Source organism: Protomyctophum parallelum (genome assembly GCF_964188405.1).
Source record: "Protomyctophum parallelum genome assembly, chromosome: 20".
Taxonomy (NCBI): Eukaryota; Metazoa; Chordata; class Actinopteri; order Myctophiformes; family Myctophidae; genus Protomyctophum; species Protomyctophum parallelum.
In genome coordinates, this window is record NC_139718.1 from 9,891,376 (window position 1) to 9,905,420 (window position 14,045).

The 14,045-nt window shown below is 45.7% G+C and overlaps 1 protein-coding gene across 5 annotated transcripts in view; it reads right to left on the reverse strand.

Annotated features, from left to right (window-relative positions):
* kidins220a (kinase D-interacting substrate 220a) overlaps nucleotides 1–14,045 on the reverse strand; it is a 100,060-nt gene that overhangs the window by 47,307 nt on the left and 38,708 nt on the right. For all 5 annotated transcript variants that reach the window (XM_083791997.1, XM_083791996.1, XM_083791995.1 and 2 more), the window contains 4 exons: nucleotides 13,056–13,305; nucleotides 11,713–11,792; nucleotides 6,904–7,051; nucleotides 5,600–5,762 (listed from right to left, as the gene is read on the reverse strand). In XM_083791997.1, the coding sequence (XP_083648123.1) occupies nucleotides 5,600–5,762; nucleotides 6,904–7,051; nucleotides 11,713–11,792; nucleotides 13,056–13,305 (641 nt within the window). The remainder of the gene's footprint in view (nucleotides 1–5,599; nucleotides 5,763–6,903; nucleotides 7,052–11,712; nucleotides 11,793–13,055; nucleotides 13,306–14,045) is intronic.

Sequence of the window (14,045 nt, forward strand, 5' to 3'; positions counted from 1 at the left end):
ACCAACCAATCACATTCTGTCCATCACTCCTTCTTTCTCTCTCTCTACCAACCAATCACATTCTGTCCATCTCTCCTTCTTTCTCTCTCTCTACCAACCAATCACATTCTGTCCATCTCTCCTTCTTTCTCTCTCTCTACCAACCAATCACATTATGTCCATCTCTCCTTCTCTCTCTCTACCAACCAATCACATTCTGTCCATCTCTCCTTCTTTCTCTCTCTCTACCAACCAATCACATTCTGTCCATCTCTCCTTCTTTCTCTCTACCAACCAATCAAATTCTGTCCATCTCTACACGAACCAATCACATTTTGTCCATCTCTCCTTCTTTCTCTTTACGAGCCAATTAGTGCAGTTTTCATGTCATGAATACATTGAATACATTCATCTTTGACCAGTCCCCTGCAAGGACTATTAAAAAGCCAAAAGTACCAGACAATACGGATATTTGATCAGAAGCCGTGAAGGAAGAAACAGTGAAACTCTTTCGCTGAATGGCGATTGACTCCAAGCAGAAACATGGGAGTATATAAATGCTATAAATGCAGCTCTACAAGCTCACAACACGTTACGCCACGACAAGATGTGAGCATGTAGATCGGATGTTATCGACACATTTAGCTGGGGACCCCCTGGATCTAATAAAAAAGCACCGTACAATACGGATAGTTCACATTTTCTCAGAAGCCGTGAAGGAAGACAAAGTGAACACGGACCCCTCTGTGTGTCCTCCCCGGACCCCCACTTTGAGAAGCACTGGGTTCTATAGTGTAACAGTCACACCACTACTGATGCTGTGTTGTGTTAGTGTGGTACAGGGAGAGAGCAGAGCAGCATCCTCCCAGCCAGCCTTTGTTGTGTTAGTGTGGTACAGGGAGAGAGCACTACTGATGCTATGCTGTGTTAGTGTGGTACAGGGAGAGAGCACTACTGATGCTATGTTGTGTTAGTGTGGTACAGGGAGAGAGCAGAGCAGAGCAGCATCCTCCCAGCCAGCCTTGTGACTGAGATGCAGGGCGACAGCTGACCTATAAGGAGTCCACTCACCCCCGCGTTCACTTCACCACTAATATATTCACTTAGTAATGCTCCGGGGAGGTGCAGCCATGCTATGTGAAACACACACACACACACAAACAAATGCATACAGACGTGTGTGTGTAGTGTATACAAGACCTCGACTATCTCGTATATAGTCGTTGTTTTTCTGATAACGCAAACGGATTAACCCATTCTGGGCGGGAACCCCTTTTGGTGTTAGCTATTGAAAAATAGCAGATCTACAAGCTCATAGCGCGCCACCGAGTGGCGCGCTATGAGCTTGTAGGTCTGCTATTTTTGACGACTGACATAGAAACATAGCTTTTTCAGAAAACTGTCAGGATGTAGAAGACATTTTTTTAATCTGATCTCAGGTCAAAATGGGTTAATATTATTAATAGTTTTTTTTTTTAATTCATGGGATTTCTTAGATTCGTTTGGTTGTTCGTTTTAAAATTCACAAGATTATTTTACAGTATTGTATTTAAATATATATATATATATATATATACAGTACATACAGTATACATACAGAACACGATTCTGACTGTTGCTTTGTTACCTTCTGAGAACTCTAACCAAGCACCTGACAACCATAAACTCCTGTCCCTGTTTAAAGCACCAACTAATACCAACGGGTTAAATCATTAGCTAATGCTAATGGTTTAACATGGGGCAGGAATAGCTCAATGCTAATGCTAATGGTTTAACATGGGGCAGGAATAGCTCAATGCTAATGCTAATGGTTTAACATGGGGCAGGAATAGCTCAATGCTAATGCTAATGGTTTAACATGGGGCAGGAACAGCTCAATGCTAATGCTAATGCTTTAACATGGGGCTGGAATAGCTCAATGCTAATGCTAATGGTTTAACATGGGGCAGGAATAGCTCCACAATGTGAACTGAACCACCTGAACCTTAAACATCCCTAATTTATGGGCAGGAACGTGCCATAATAAGGTGGAACAACATTTGGGCGAAAATAGCAGAACTACAAGATCACAACGTGTCGCGCTGTGCGAGCTTGTACTGTAGCTATTTTTGGCAAAGACACTTGGTGTGTGTGGAGGGAGAAAACGAGGAGACAAAGTCTAGAGCGTTTGGGGCCCCTGGTCAACAAGGTATATATATATATAGTATATAGTATAGGGGTTTAAGTGGTTAGGAGACTAGTTCCTGAGGACACCCTCTAAAACGTGTGTTGGGCGTGTGTGTGTGTGGGCTGACCGCAGGGTGACAGTTAAAGGGGAAACAAGAAGCAGCATCTATGCGTTTCTCAAGTGAGCATTCTTCATTCAGACAGACAGACAGACAGACAGACAGACAGACAGACAGACAGACAGACAGACAGACACAGAGGGGCCTGTGGTTCCGAGAGGCCTGTCCTGGCCATCATTCGCCAAGTAAAGTGACATACTCAGTGAGTGTCACGGAGCAGGAAAGAGAGAGAAAGACAGACAGATAGAGAGAGAGAGAGAGAGAGAGAGAGAGAGAGAGAGAGATACATGGGGGATATCTAGCTAGTAGACAGACAGACAGACAGACAGACAGACAGACAGACAGAGACAGACAGACAGACAGACAGAACGTCCTTATCAGTCCGTGGCAGATCAGATGTACAGATAAGGCGTGCAGAAGGAGGCGACCATGTGAAGCTTCCTGTCATCATCATTAAAGGCCCGTCGTCCCTCCGGTTCCGCTCGGTGGACTCGTATGAACACAGCCGACCTTTAGACCCAATCACTGGGTCGGGACCCACTTGTGGGTCACGGTTCAGGAGTAAAACTCCCATTTTCTTTTCATATATTTAATTCACAAGATATTCTTTTTATCATTACAAATAAATTAAGAATTTTAAACATGTTAAAAACAAACCAAACTAGAAAAAGTGCCCTTCCGGGCACAGGTCTCCACCAGGTTATCCACAGATCCGTGCAGTTAGAGGTAAAAACACTTTTCGGCCAGTTATAGCGCCACCTTGAGGCTGAGTTGAAATTGTTCATGTGGCATTTCGTCCTCGGCCTAGTGGGAATGTGGGTGCACAATTTCACGGAAATCACGCGATGTGTTCATGATTTGCATCATTTTGTTTGAAACTGAGCACTCCTGTGAACTTTGGAAGCCAATCTTAACCAATCAGGATGGAGTCTGATAAATCTGAAAGACCCGTTTCGTTGAATGGCTCTAGAGAGACTGTGTACAAATTTGCGTGATGTTTGGACAAAATCTGTAGGTGTACTGTGCAAAAACTTGTTTTGCACAAAGCGGCCTCCTGGTGGCGCTATAACAGGCCGTTCTGGAAAGTTTGGGGCAGAGGTTCATGGTTGGCATCCAGGGAGTGTGTGTGCAAAATATGGCATCGACCGGGTTAACGGTGGCCGAGATTAGCTGTTCACGGACACACGGACACACGGACGGACGGACGGACGGACACGCGGACGGACGGAGTGCAAAACATACTCTCCCCACATGCCTTCGGCCTGGTGGAGACAACAAGCAAATCTAATACATTCTATAAATAAAAAAATATATAATGAATCTACAAGCTCACAATACGCACTTGTAGATCTGCTATATCGGCAGACGTCTATAATCTCTCTTTTGGATCCTTTTGACCTGAAATGTTTGGGAACCAGTGGTTTAGATAGAGAGACACCGTCAGCGCCAGTGCATTGCACGGGTTGTGCAAACCTCAGTGTTGAAGCTGCCATCCAGAAGTCTCATGTTCCTTCCTGGTATTTGAACACTGGTGTCTGTCTCTCCTGTGCGAGAGACGACACTTACATTTCATCACACGATTTTGTAACCCATTTTTTCCACCCAGTGTCAATTATCCAATGTAATCCTGGGCGCTACACTTCCTCTGCCAACCTGGGGAGAGCAACGGGCTGACCTCATGCTCCCTTCAATGACCAGGGGAGGGAGCCAGTTCAGAGATCAGGATTACTGCTTTTACTGTTTTTTGTGACGGTACCTACCTACCCTACGAGACAACAAGGAGAGAACTCCACACAGAAAGGCCCTTAGCGCCAACCCCACCTCGCGTATATATGGGCACTGATGACGCGGAGGAGAGAACACGCTCCACAGCACCCACAGCGTCCCCAGCAGGGAATCGAACCCAGGACCTTCTAGCTGTGAGGCGACAGCGCTACAGACTGCGCCACCGTGCCCCGAGATAGACAACACTTCTACTGCTCTGACAATTCCTGCCTCGGCCAGCATTGCGCTTATGAGCTTAAGGCAGTATCACGTGTCCACCAGTAGGTGTCCTACATCAGTGTCAGCAGTATGGAGACCAGGCAGATGTGCTAGTTAAACTGTACAGTAAAGACACTCTACTGTACAGTTTGGTTAAAATAACATTTTATTTCTTGGCCCATAGCGTTACGTTTGTACACTCTCAGAGTTAAACTAACACTAAGGCGGTGTATATTAGACATAACGATTGCAACGAGCAAGCACAAAACCATGCTATGGTAAAAAAACAAAACAATCTCTGAATCTGCAGCTAATGGGTGACATTCCCCACGAGAGGGATTCTTTGCACTGTATTGGCTGTATTCTCTCTCCGTCCATTTTATTTTTTTTGCTTTCTCGTGCAATAATCTTAACGCTATAGCCTTGAACGCAGAAGAGGACAATTAGTTGAAAATTTCGAAAGCGAACAGAAACAAAACACAGACCAACAGCAGAAAGAAAGCGAGTTCCCTAATGAGATGGTGATGTGAGTTGGTGTAGGAGGAGGTTGGGGGCTGTGGTGATGAGGGGGGGGGGGGGAGGGGGAGGAGGGAGGGAGGTGATGCTGCTGACTTAGCTGGCCGACTGGCTGACACTGAGCCTCTGTGACACATTCCCTGCCCCCGGGAGACCCTGGCGCTAGTGTATTGTGACAGAGTGCAAGCTTTAAAGGCCAGACACTGATGCACAACAGCTCCCAAAAAACCTAGAACAACTCGGCCTCTCTCTCTCTCTCTCTCTCCTATCCTCTTGTCCGTGTATTATAAGCAGGCCCGCGCACGTGAATGGCAACACACTCCCACACACGCGCACGCGAGCCAAAAACACACGCACGCACACGCACACACAAACGCATAAACAAACATGACTTTAGTCCTTGACTGTTTAACCAAACCCACTTACTGACTAAATGCAGGAAAATGCAATTAGAATAAGTCCCCCTTTTTTGAATGTAGGCATTCATGAGGCAATTAGGTCTTTTCGGTAGGACTCTGCTACGGCAGTGTGTTCAAACACAAGACCTGTGACTGGCCATTTGATGTGTGTGTGGTGGAACACAGAGCCAGTGGCAGACTAGTGATGAGGGTGGTGATGATGCAGACTGCAATAGGGGAGAAAACAAGATCCTCTACTGCCACCTACTGGTCAATGGGATATATATCATTTGCAAAGAGGCAAATTATATATTTGCAAAATAGTGTCTGTCCTTTGACTCGGGTACTTTGTCCACCACTGGTCGTGTGTGACTGTGTGTGTGTGTGTGTGTGTGTGTGTGTGTGTGTGTGTGTGTGTGTGTGTGTGTGTGTGTGTACCTCTCATAGATGGTCTTCAGGGCCACGCCCTCAGAGACCCCGTCCGTCTCCTCCAGGAACAGGATGAGCCAGGACGTCCTGTACGGCCACTCCTCCGTCAGGTTGATCCACGACGCCAGGCGGTCCCAGTTAAACACGATCTGATTGGCTCGCAGCAGGCGACCTGTCCAAGAACAACACAGAGGATTGGCCAGTCTGCACATGTGATTTCAAAACGATCACCTGACTCAGTGGTTTTAAACCAGTGGTCCTTGAGGGGGTTCCAGGTGGTGAACCAGCTAAATGATGGACAGTTGGTAACCAAATGAACCCGTATAGATCTTTAACTCTTGCAAAACTGGACCCTGATTAATAATGTTACACTTTCAACATTTATTTTTGTTAAACATCTGCATTAAAGAGTGTAGAAGAATTGTTATTTTGATCAACATTTGCCTGTTGTCTCTCCTATGGTACCAACATCAATACAGCATGGAATTGTGAATGAAACCGTATCCAATGATAACAAAATATATTCTTTAGTTTTGGTCTGAGAGGCTAAATCTGATCAAATAGTGGTCCGTGGTTCAAATGCAGAATAAATAAATGGGCCTTGATACTAAAACCACATCAAGAGGACCCCAAACAGACCAGGTGAACTACACTGATATGATGACATTACTACATAGATTACAGTCATTTTCATCTTCATTAATGGGAGTGACACCTGCAAGCTAGGTCAGGCTGGTCATACATAGCCTGTCGATCAGAAATCTAGAAAATAAATTCTAGATTCTTTTATTATTCATTCTTCACACTTATTTTTATTTTAACCCATTTTGGGACGAGAACCCCTTTTGGTGTTAGCATTATGTCATGCTTTAGCTATTGAAAAATAGCAGATCTACAAGCTCATAGCGCGCCACCGAGTGGCGCGCTACGAGCTTGTAGGTCTGCTATATTTTGAAAAATCGAAGAACGACTGACATAGAAACATATGCTTTTTCAGATCAGGTCAGGATGTAGAAGACATTTTTTAGAATCTGATCTCAGGTCAAAATGGGTTAATAACAGCATTTAAAAATGCAAGGACCAGTAACCAGTTGTAATTCACAGTGTGAAGCTCAACAGTGCCACTTCAGGTCGGACACACACAGCTGTGCACAGGAGACGGTGTGCCACCGCTCAAACAAAAGAAGGAGTTCAATTTACAATTACAATTTAGGCATTTAGCAGACGCTCTTAATCCAGAGCGACTTACATTAAGCAAGAACAAAAGCATGGGAATACATTCCATCCCTAATGGTCAGTGGAGTGGTCATTACCGGTGACGGAGACAATGTTGAGCAGCCGCCTCATGGTCTGGGGGCTGATGTCACTGAACCAGTCCTCGGTGACCAGCAGCTTGGTCAGGTCAAAGGACATCTGCCTGGTGACGGTCCGCTGCATCTGACGCCGCCGGTACAACGTGTCCTATGTGGAAGCAGAAAGGTGCATGGATGAAACATCGGCACTGCAAAGGTTAAGGAAGTAAACATCAGTGCTAGAAAAGGTAGCAGAAAAATAGCAGATCTACAAGCTCATAGCATGCCACCGAGTGGCGCGCTACGAGCTTGTAGGTCTGCTATTTTTGAAAAATCGAAGAACGACGGACATAGAAACATAGCTTTTTCAGAAAACTGTCAGGATGTAGAACTTAAGACATGTTTAGAATCAGATCTCAGGTCAAAATGGGTTAAGTAAAAGTATCAATACTGCAATATAGAAGTACTCTGTTACACGTAAAAGTCCGGAATTCAAAATGTACTTGAGTAAAAGTTAAAATAAATTGACAGGCTCATTAGGTCCACTGGCAGAGCCTGACCAGAGCCTTTTGTGGCGGTTCTGGACAACCGTATATCTGACCGACTCAAGGCCGGTCACTGCCCTCCCTGTGGGGGTGGAAAACCAGTGTGTCAAATTTGAAGTCGGTGGGGCGAACGGTTCTGGAGTTACGTGGATTACAGACGTACTGTACACACATATGTTGTTGGAATGGAAACATGCTGTAATTCGCATTCTTTTTTCCCCCCAGTGTGTGAATACGGTATAGGCTATTCATTGTCTGGGTTCTACGTTAGCGGAAAAGAAAAGCAGAGACTTTAAACCGGTTTACAATATGCGTTTACTTATCACAAGTCAATACTACTCGAACACTTCAGGCAGTCACTTTGGTTGAAGAATAGCGTTGTCCCTCTCTTTCAAAGCCAAACAGTGTGTCAGCAGGATGCATCTGTTAACGGTATTTAACTACAGTGTCATACAACATAGTAGACTATTATTTTTCTATAGCCTATAGTTTTCTCTTCCACAAGTACAGTTTATTCAATGCAGGCTGTGCACAGTAGATGTACAGTAGTGCAGGCTGCACGTAAAGCCTGATGAGGTATGGTTCTAAAGACTAAATTCAAAATGAAATTTTGCACGCACATTTCCACTCATCTGAGGAAGAAATGCAACTTGACATTTTTGATATCAGCCTCATGGTAGCGCTATAACAGGCCGAGTCGGGTCGCTCGTCTCGTGTCACAAAGTGACGAAGCGAGCATCCCATGTACATCTGCTAGTATTTGTAGAATCTTATCATCATACATCAGCCAATCAAATAATCACATTCCGTGCTACAAACACACACACACACACACACACACACACACACACACACACACACACACACACACACACACACACACACACACACACACACACACACACAAAGCTGGGCATAGGAGGGGCTGGCGCCCCTCAAAACACGGATGAGGTGCCACAGAAGATATAGGAGCCATTATCCTCTGTAAAGGGCAGAGAAGATCTAATGTCCTGTAGGACTAATGACAACACAGGCTTGCTATTGACACAGATCCACCCACAGAGAACATCACGAGCCTCAGCCAGGCTTTAGGTCCTGCTTTCAACTCTTTAACGAGTGTCTTGTGATCTCGCTCAGTATATAACCCATTCTGACCGGGTACCCATTTTGGTGTCAGCATCACGTCATGCTTTAGCTATTTAAAAATAGCAGATCTACAAGCTCATATCGCGCCACCGAGTGGCGCGATACGAGCTTGTAGGTCTGCTATTTTTGAAAAAAATCGAAGAACGACTGACATTTTTTAGAATCTGATCTCAGGTCAGAATGAGGTTCATCAGACCAGTGTGTGTCCGGCGGAAACCTCGTATGAATCTGATCTCAGGTCAGAATGGGATAACCCTGTATGTGGAACATATGGCGACCACTCAGGTTCACCACAGAGTAGACAGACAGTAAGTAAGTGGCTTACAGAGAAGTCTTTCACTTCACTCGTGTAACACCTTATAAGGTGTTCCAACTCTGCCATGTGCTGGAAGGAACTGCTGGGTGATGGAGAGGAATGGAAGCTACTAAACACCACTGAATAATGTTGGTATGTGGATCCACACAGAAGAAACCCCACCAAACAGGCGCTTCACTCGCTCTCCTCCGGCTTTGATTTTTAATCTCCACTTGTAAAAAACGAGGGCCTCCCCGCTGCAACATCAACAGCCAAGGAGCGAGAGAGGAGCGGCAGGGTAAACACAGCAAGAGAGCGTCGTTTTGTATTAATAAAGAGCCAAAGACAATAAAAGGAGGGGCGACCGTATTATAAATCAGGAGTTCAAATAAACAACAAACTAACAAACAAGAGGGGAGGGTAGCGAGGTTGAAGAATGGGGGGTCTTGCAGCGGGCAAGAGGGGGGTGGGCCGGGGCTCCAGTCAGCAGAGTCACTTAGCCTCCTGCCAGCAGAGCTGGTGCCAGTGTTTTGTCACTGGGACCCACCGCTGTTACACCCTGTCATTAGACTGTGGAAGAGCAGCAGGAAGGATAAACAGCCATTACATCAATTACACCAGGGCTTCTTCTTGGCCCCCACACTGACTCCCTCTCTCTCTCTCTCTCTATCTATCTCTCTCTCTCCATCTCTCTCTCTCTCTCTCTCGCTCTCTATCATCATCTTTCGGTGACCCTCTCTCTCTGACTCTCTCTTTCCCTCCTTCTCTCTCTCCGTCTCTCTCTCTCTCATCTTTCGGTGACCCTCTCCCTCTCTCTGACTCTCTCTTTCCCTCTCTCTCTCTCTCATCTTTTGGTGTCCCTCTCCCTCTCTCTGTCTCTGACTCTCTCTTTCCCTCTCTCTCTCTCTCTCTCTCTCTCTCATCTTTCGGTGACCCTCTCCCTCTCTCTGTCTCTGACTCTCTCGTTCCCTCTCTCTCATCTTTCAGTGTCCCTCTCCCTCTCTCTGTCTCTGACTCACTCTTTCCCTCTCTCTCTCTCTCATCTTTTGGTGTCCCTCTCCCTCTCTCTGTCTCTGACTCTCTCTTTCCCTCTCTCTCTCTCTCATCTTTCAGTGTCCCTCTCCCTCTCTCTGTCTCTGACTCTCTCTTTCCCTCTCTCTCTCTCTCATCTTTCGGTGACCCTCTCCCTCTCTCTGTCTCTGACTCTCTCTTTCCCTCTCTCTCATCTTTCAGTGTCCCTCTCCCTCTCTCTCTCTCTGACTCTCTCTTTCCCTCTCTCTCTCTCTCATCTTTTGGTGTCCCTCTCCCTCTCTCTGTCTCTGACTCTCTCTTTCCCTCTCTCTCATCTTTCAGTGTCCCTCTCCCTCTCTCTCTCTCTGACTCTCTCTTTCCCTCTCTCTCTCTCTCATCTTTTGGTGTCCCTCTCCCTCTCTCTGTCTCTGACTCTCTCTTTCCCTCTCTCTCATCTTTCAGTGTCCCTCTCCCTCTCTCTCTCTGACTCTCTCTTTCCCTCTCTCTCTCTCTCATCTTTCAGTGTCCCTCTCCCTCTCTCTGTCTCTGACTCTCTCTTTCCCTCTCTCTCATCTTTCGGTGTCCCTCTCCCTCTCTCTGTCTCTGACTCTCTCTCTCTCATCTTTCGGTGTCCCTCTCCCTCTCTCTGTCTCTGACTCTCTCTTTCCCTCTCTCTCATCTTTCAGTGTCCCTCTCCCTCTCTCTGTCTCTGACTCTCTCTCTCTCTCTCTCTCTCTCATCTTTCGGTGTCCCTCTCCCTCTCTCTGTCTCTCTCTCTCTCTCTCTCTCTCATCTTTCGGTGTCCCTCTCCCTCTCTCTGTCTCTGACTCTCTCTTTCCCTCTCTCTCATCTTTTGGTGTCCCTCTCCCTCTCCCTCTCTCTGTCTCTGACTCTCTCTTTCCCTCTCTCTCATCTTTCGGTGTCCCTCTCCCTCTCTCTGTCTCTGACTCTCATCTTTCGGTGTCTCTCTCCCTCTCTCTCGTCTGTCTTTGCAGTGTCAATTCCGGTGTCATTCACCGAAGACGCTACATTCGGTGCCACGCAACAACATATCCTCTCAAACTGTTCCATGGAATGAAGACTGAAAATTTAACGATGTTTATTATCATTCTAAACCCATCGCTGCTGCTGTTCCACACCACGGCCGACCAGTTGAAGAAATCACAGATTTGAGGCATCAACGTCTTTGAGACCATTCATGTTTCTGCAAGATGCTTCTAAACTTGTATTCTATTTCTAGAGTTTGATCACTCAGTTCAAATACTCTTCCATCTTAAAATAACTAATGACCGAAAATAGCCGATCTACAAGCTCACAACACGTCGCAACTATGGAATCCAAATGACCGAAACCAGTTGTGGGGCGACTGAGAACTTGGATCCATGCCGGTTTCCCTGAGGACCGGGGGCATCATCACTGACAGTTCTCAGGCACTGTCTCTCCGCCTGGGGAAGCTATACATAATGAATCTATGCCAACTATGTCTGCAGAGCCTCAGTGGGTTCCTTCAAACACCATGGGAAACAACACTGCACTTTAATCTACTTTGATTTAACAAACCGAGACGTCAAACATCAGCTTTTTTTTCTTACAAATCCGAAGATAAACTCTCTCGGGTGTGGTGGTGGTGGGAAAACAGCGAATTATGTTCAGCATAACCTCGACGACATCATCAGAAACATTCACTATGACTGAATTATGCCACCAAAAGAAAGAAAAAAATAGCGGCTCTGGAGTTTGTAATTAATGTTGTTGTTGTTGTTGTTTCATTGTCGATTGGGGCGGGTGAGAAGGACGTCTAATTAGGGTGAGGAGCAGAAGGGGTGTTTTTACCCTGCGGTTGAGGGCGTTCCTGCTGCCCAGCTTGTTCTGATCTCCTCCGCTGTTCTTCCTGTCCGTGTCCTCATGCCACCCTACAGACACACACACAGACAGACACACAGACAGACACACACACAGACACACACACAGAATCATTAAAATTATGTAATTTAACCCATTTTGACCCGAGATCAGATTCTAAAAATGTCTTCTACATCCTGACAGTTTTCTGAAAAAGCCATGTTTGTATGTCAGTCGTTCTTTGATTTTTCAAAAATAGCAGACCTATACAAGCTCGTAGCGCGTCACTCGGTGGCGCGCTATAAGCTTGTAGATCTGCTATTTTTCAATAGCTAAAGCATAACATAATGCTAACACCAAAAGGGGTTCCCGCCCAACATGGGTTAAACAAAGCATACATGAATATATATATGTCTTAATCATTTATGTATTATTTTTCCGTGGTGAAAGTCTCCAGCAAACTCTACGATGACTTCACCCTCGCAACGTTCTAATGCTTCATTTGTGCTCCGTCGTGTTATGATGTGTCGTAAATAGTCTAATCTACTATCGCATTGGGTCCCCAAATAATTAGCAAAAGACTGAGATTTTAATGATAATATAGCATTAATATGACAAAAAACATTATGACAAAAAACATTATGTATAAAACATTCATGGTCTTTAGAACCTTGAAGAATTGGTTTTCATTGCCATGATACTGATAAATAGGTACTTAAAGTATACTATTTTAACTAATTCTGACCGGGCACCCATTTTGGTGTCGGCATCATGTTATGCTTTAGCTATTGAAAAATAGCAGATCTACAAGCTCATATCGCGCCACCGAGTGGCGCGATACGAGCTTGTAGGTCTGCTATTTTTGAAAAAATGAAGAACGACTGACATTTTTAGAATCTGATCTCAGGTCAGAATGGGTTAATCAGACCAGTGTGTGTCCAGTGGAAAACCTCGTATGAATCTGATCTCAGGTCAGAATGGGTTAACTCATCCAAGCCGGGGCGCAATGGATCGATTGCCCATTCGCCGCCTAGAACGTCTTTTGACCTAGCCTAGGCAGCGCCTTCTCGGCAGGTGAGTTAACCCATTCTGACCTGAGATCAGATTAAAAAAATGTCTTCTACATCTTGACAAGTCGTTCTTCGATTTTTCAAAAATAGCAGACCTACAAGCTCATAGCGCGCCACCCGGTGGCGCGCTATGAGCTTGTAGGTCTGCTTGTAGGTCCTTGTAGGTCTGCTTGTAGGTCCGCTTTTGAGGTTCTCAAGTGGTGCCCAGATCAAGGAAAAAGGTTATAAGAAGACCACTCGGTCTATGATGCCGCCGTTAGTTACCCTCGGCCGGTACGAGGTCTCCGTTGACGGGGGGCACCGCCGCCGCCGCCATGCAGAGCTTCTTGGCCGTGCTGAGGCCGCGGCTGTTGAGGAACACGGGCAGGTGGACGATGTTCCTCATGTAGTCGTGGCCGTTGATGTTGGAGTCCCGCAGCACGCTGTTGAGGTTCTGGTTGATGGCCTTGATGATGATGTGAGGGTCGCTGGCAAACACCGAGATGAAGGGGCCTTTGGAGAACAAGACCCTCACCTGTTGGACGGGGAGAATGGAGGGGGGTTAGCTGGTCGGTCGGGATCCGGGACCCGGATTAGGCCTACCCTAGAAATAGTTTTCTTATTTCTATAAACACTTATTTTCTCTTTTTACTGTGTTTGAAATGTGTTTTTGTATGATGTCCTCTCTCTCGTCTTATGTCTTAGTTTTGTTTAGTGTTCCATGCCCGGGAACTACGGATGGAAATTAGCATCTGTACTAAATCTGGTGTATTTGCACTCCGTCCATGTGTGTGTGTGTGTGTGTGTGTGCGCGCGCGCACGCACGCGCGTCCGTCTGTTACCAGCTAAACTCCGGCACTGTTAACCCGGTCGATGCCCCCGAGGGGCACTTTATCTAGTTGAATTTGTGTCTATCAAAAATTACAATGAAGGCCAAAATTATTTAAGGATTTTTTTAAATAGAGGAAATAGAGAGAACTGTTAAGTTCGTATGATCGTTAAGATGGAATGTGGAATCATAATGGATCCTAACCGTAGTCAGATGATGAGTCTTTCACCATAAACTTTCATGCAAAACAGATATAGCGTAATGGCCAGCGTCTGATTGCATATCCCTCTGTCACAGTGATGACCTGGACTGCTTTTTAACCACATACTTTGTTGTACGATGAATTACATAGTGCCAATGTTAAAAACACAGTGAGCTTGTAAATGTGCTATTTTAACTCATTTTTTAATGTTCTACCCACAAAGCCATGCCCAAAATAGCAATGC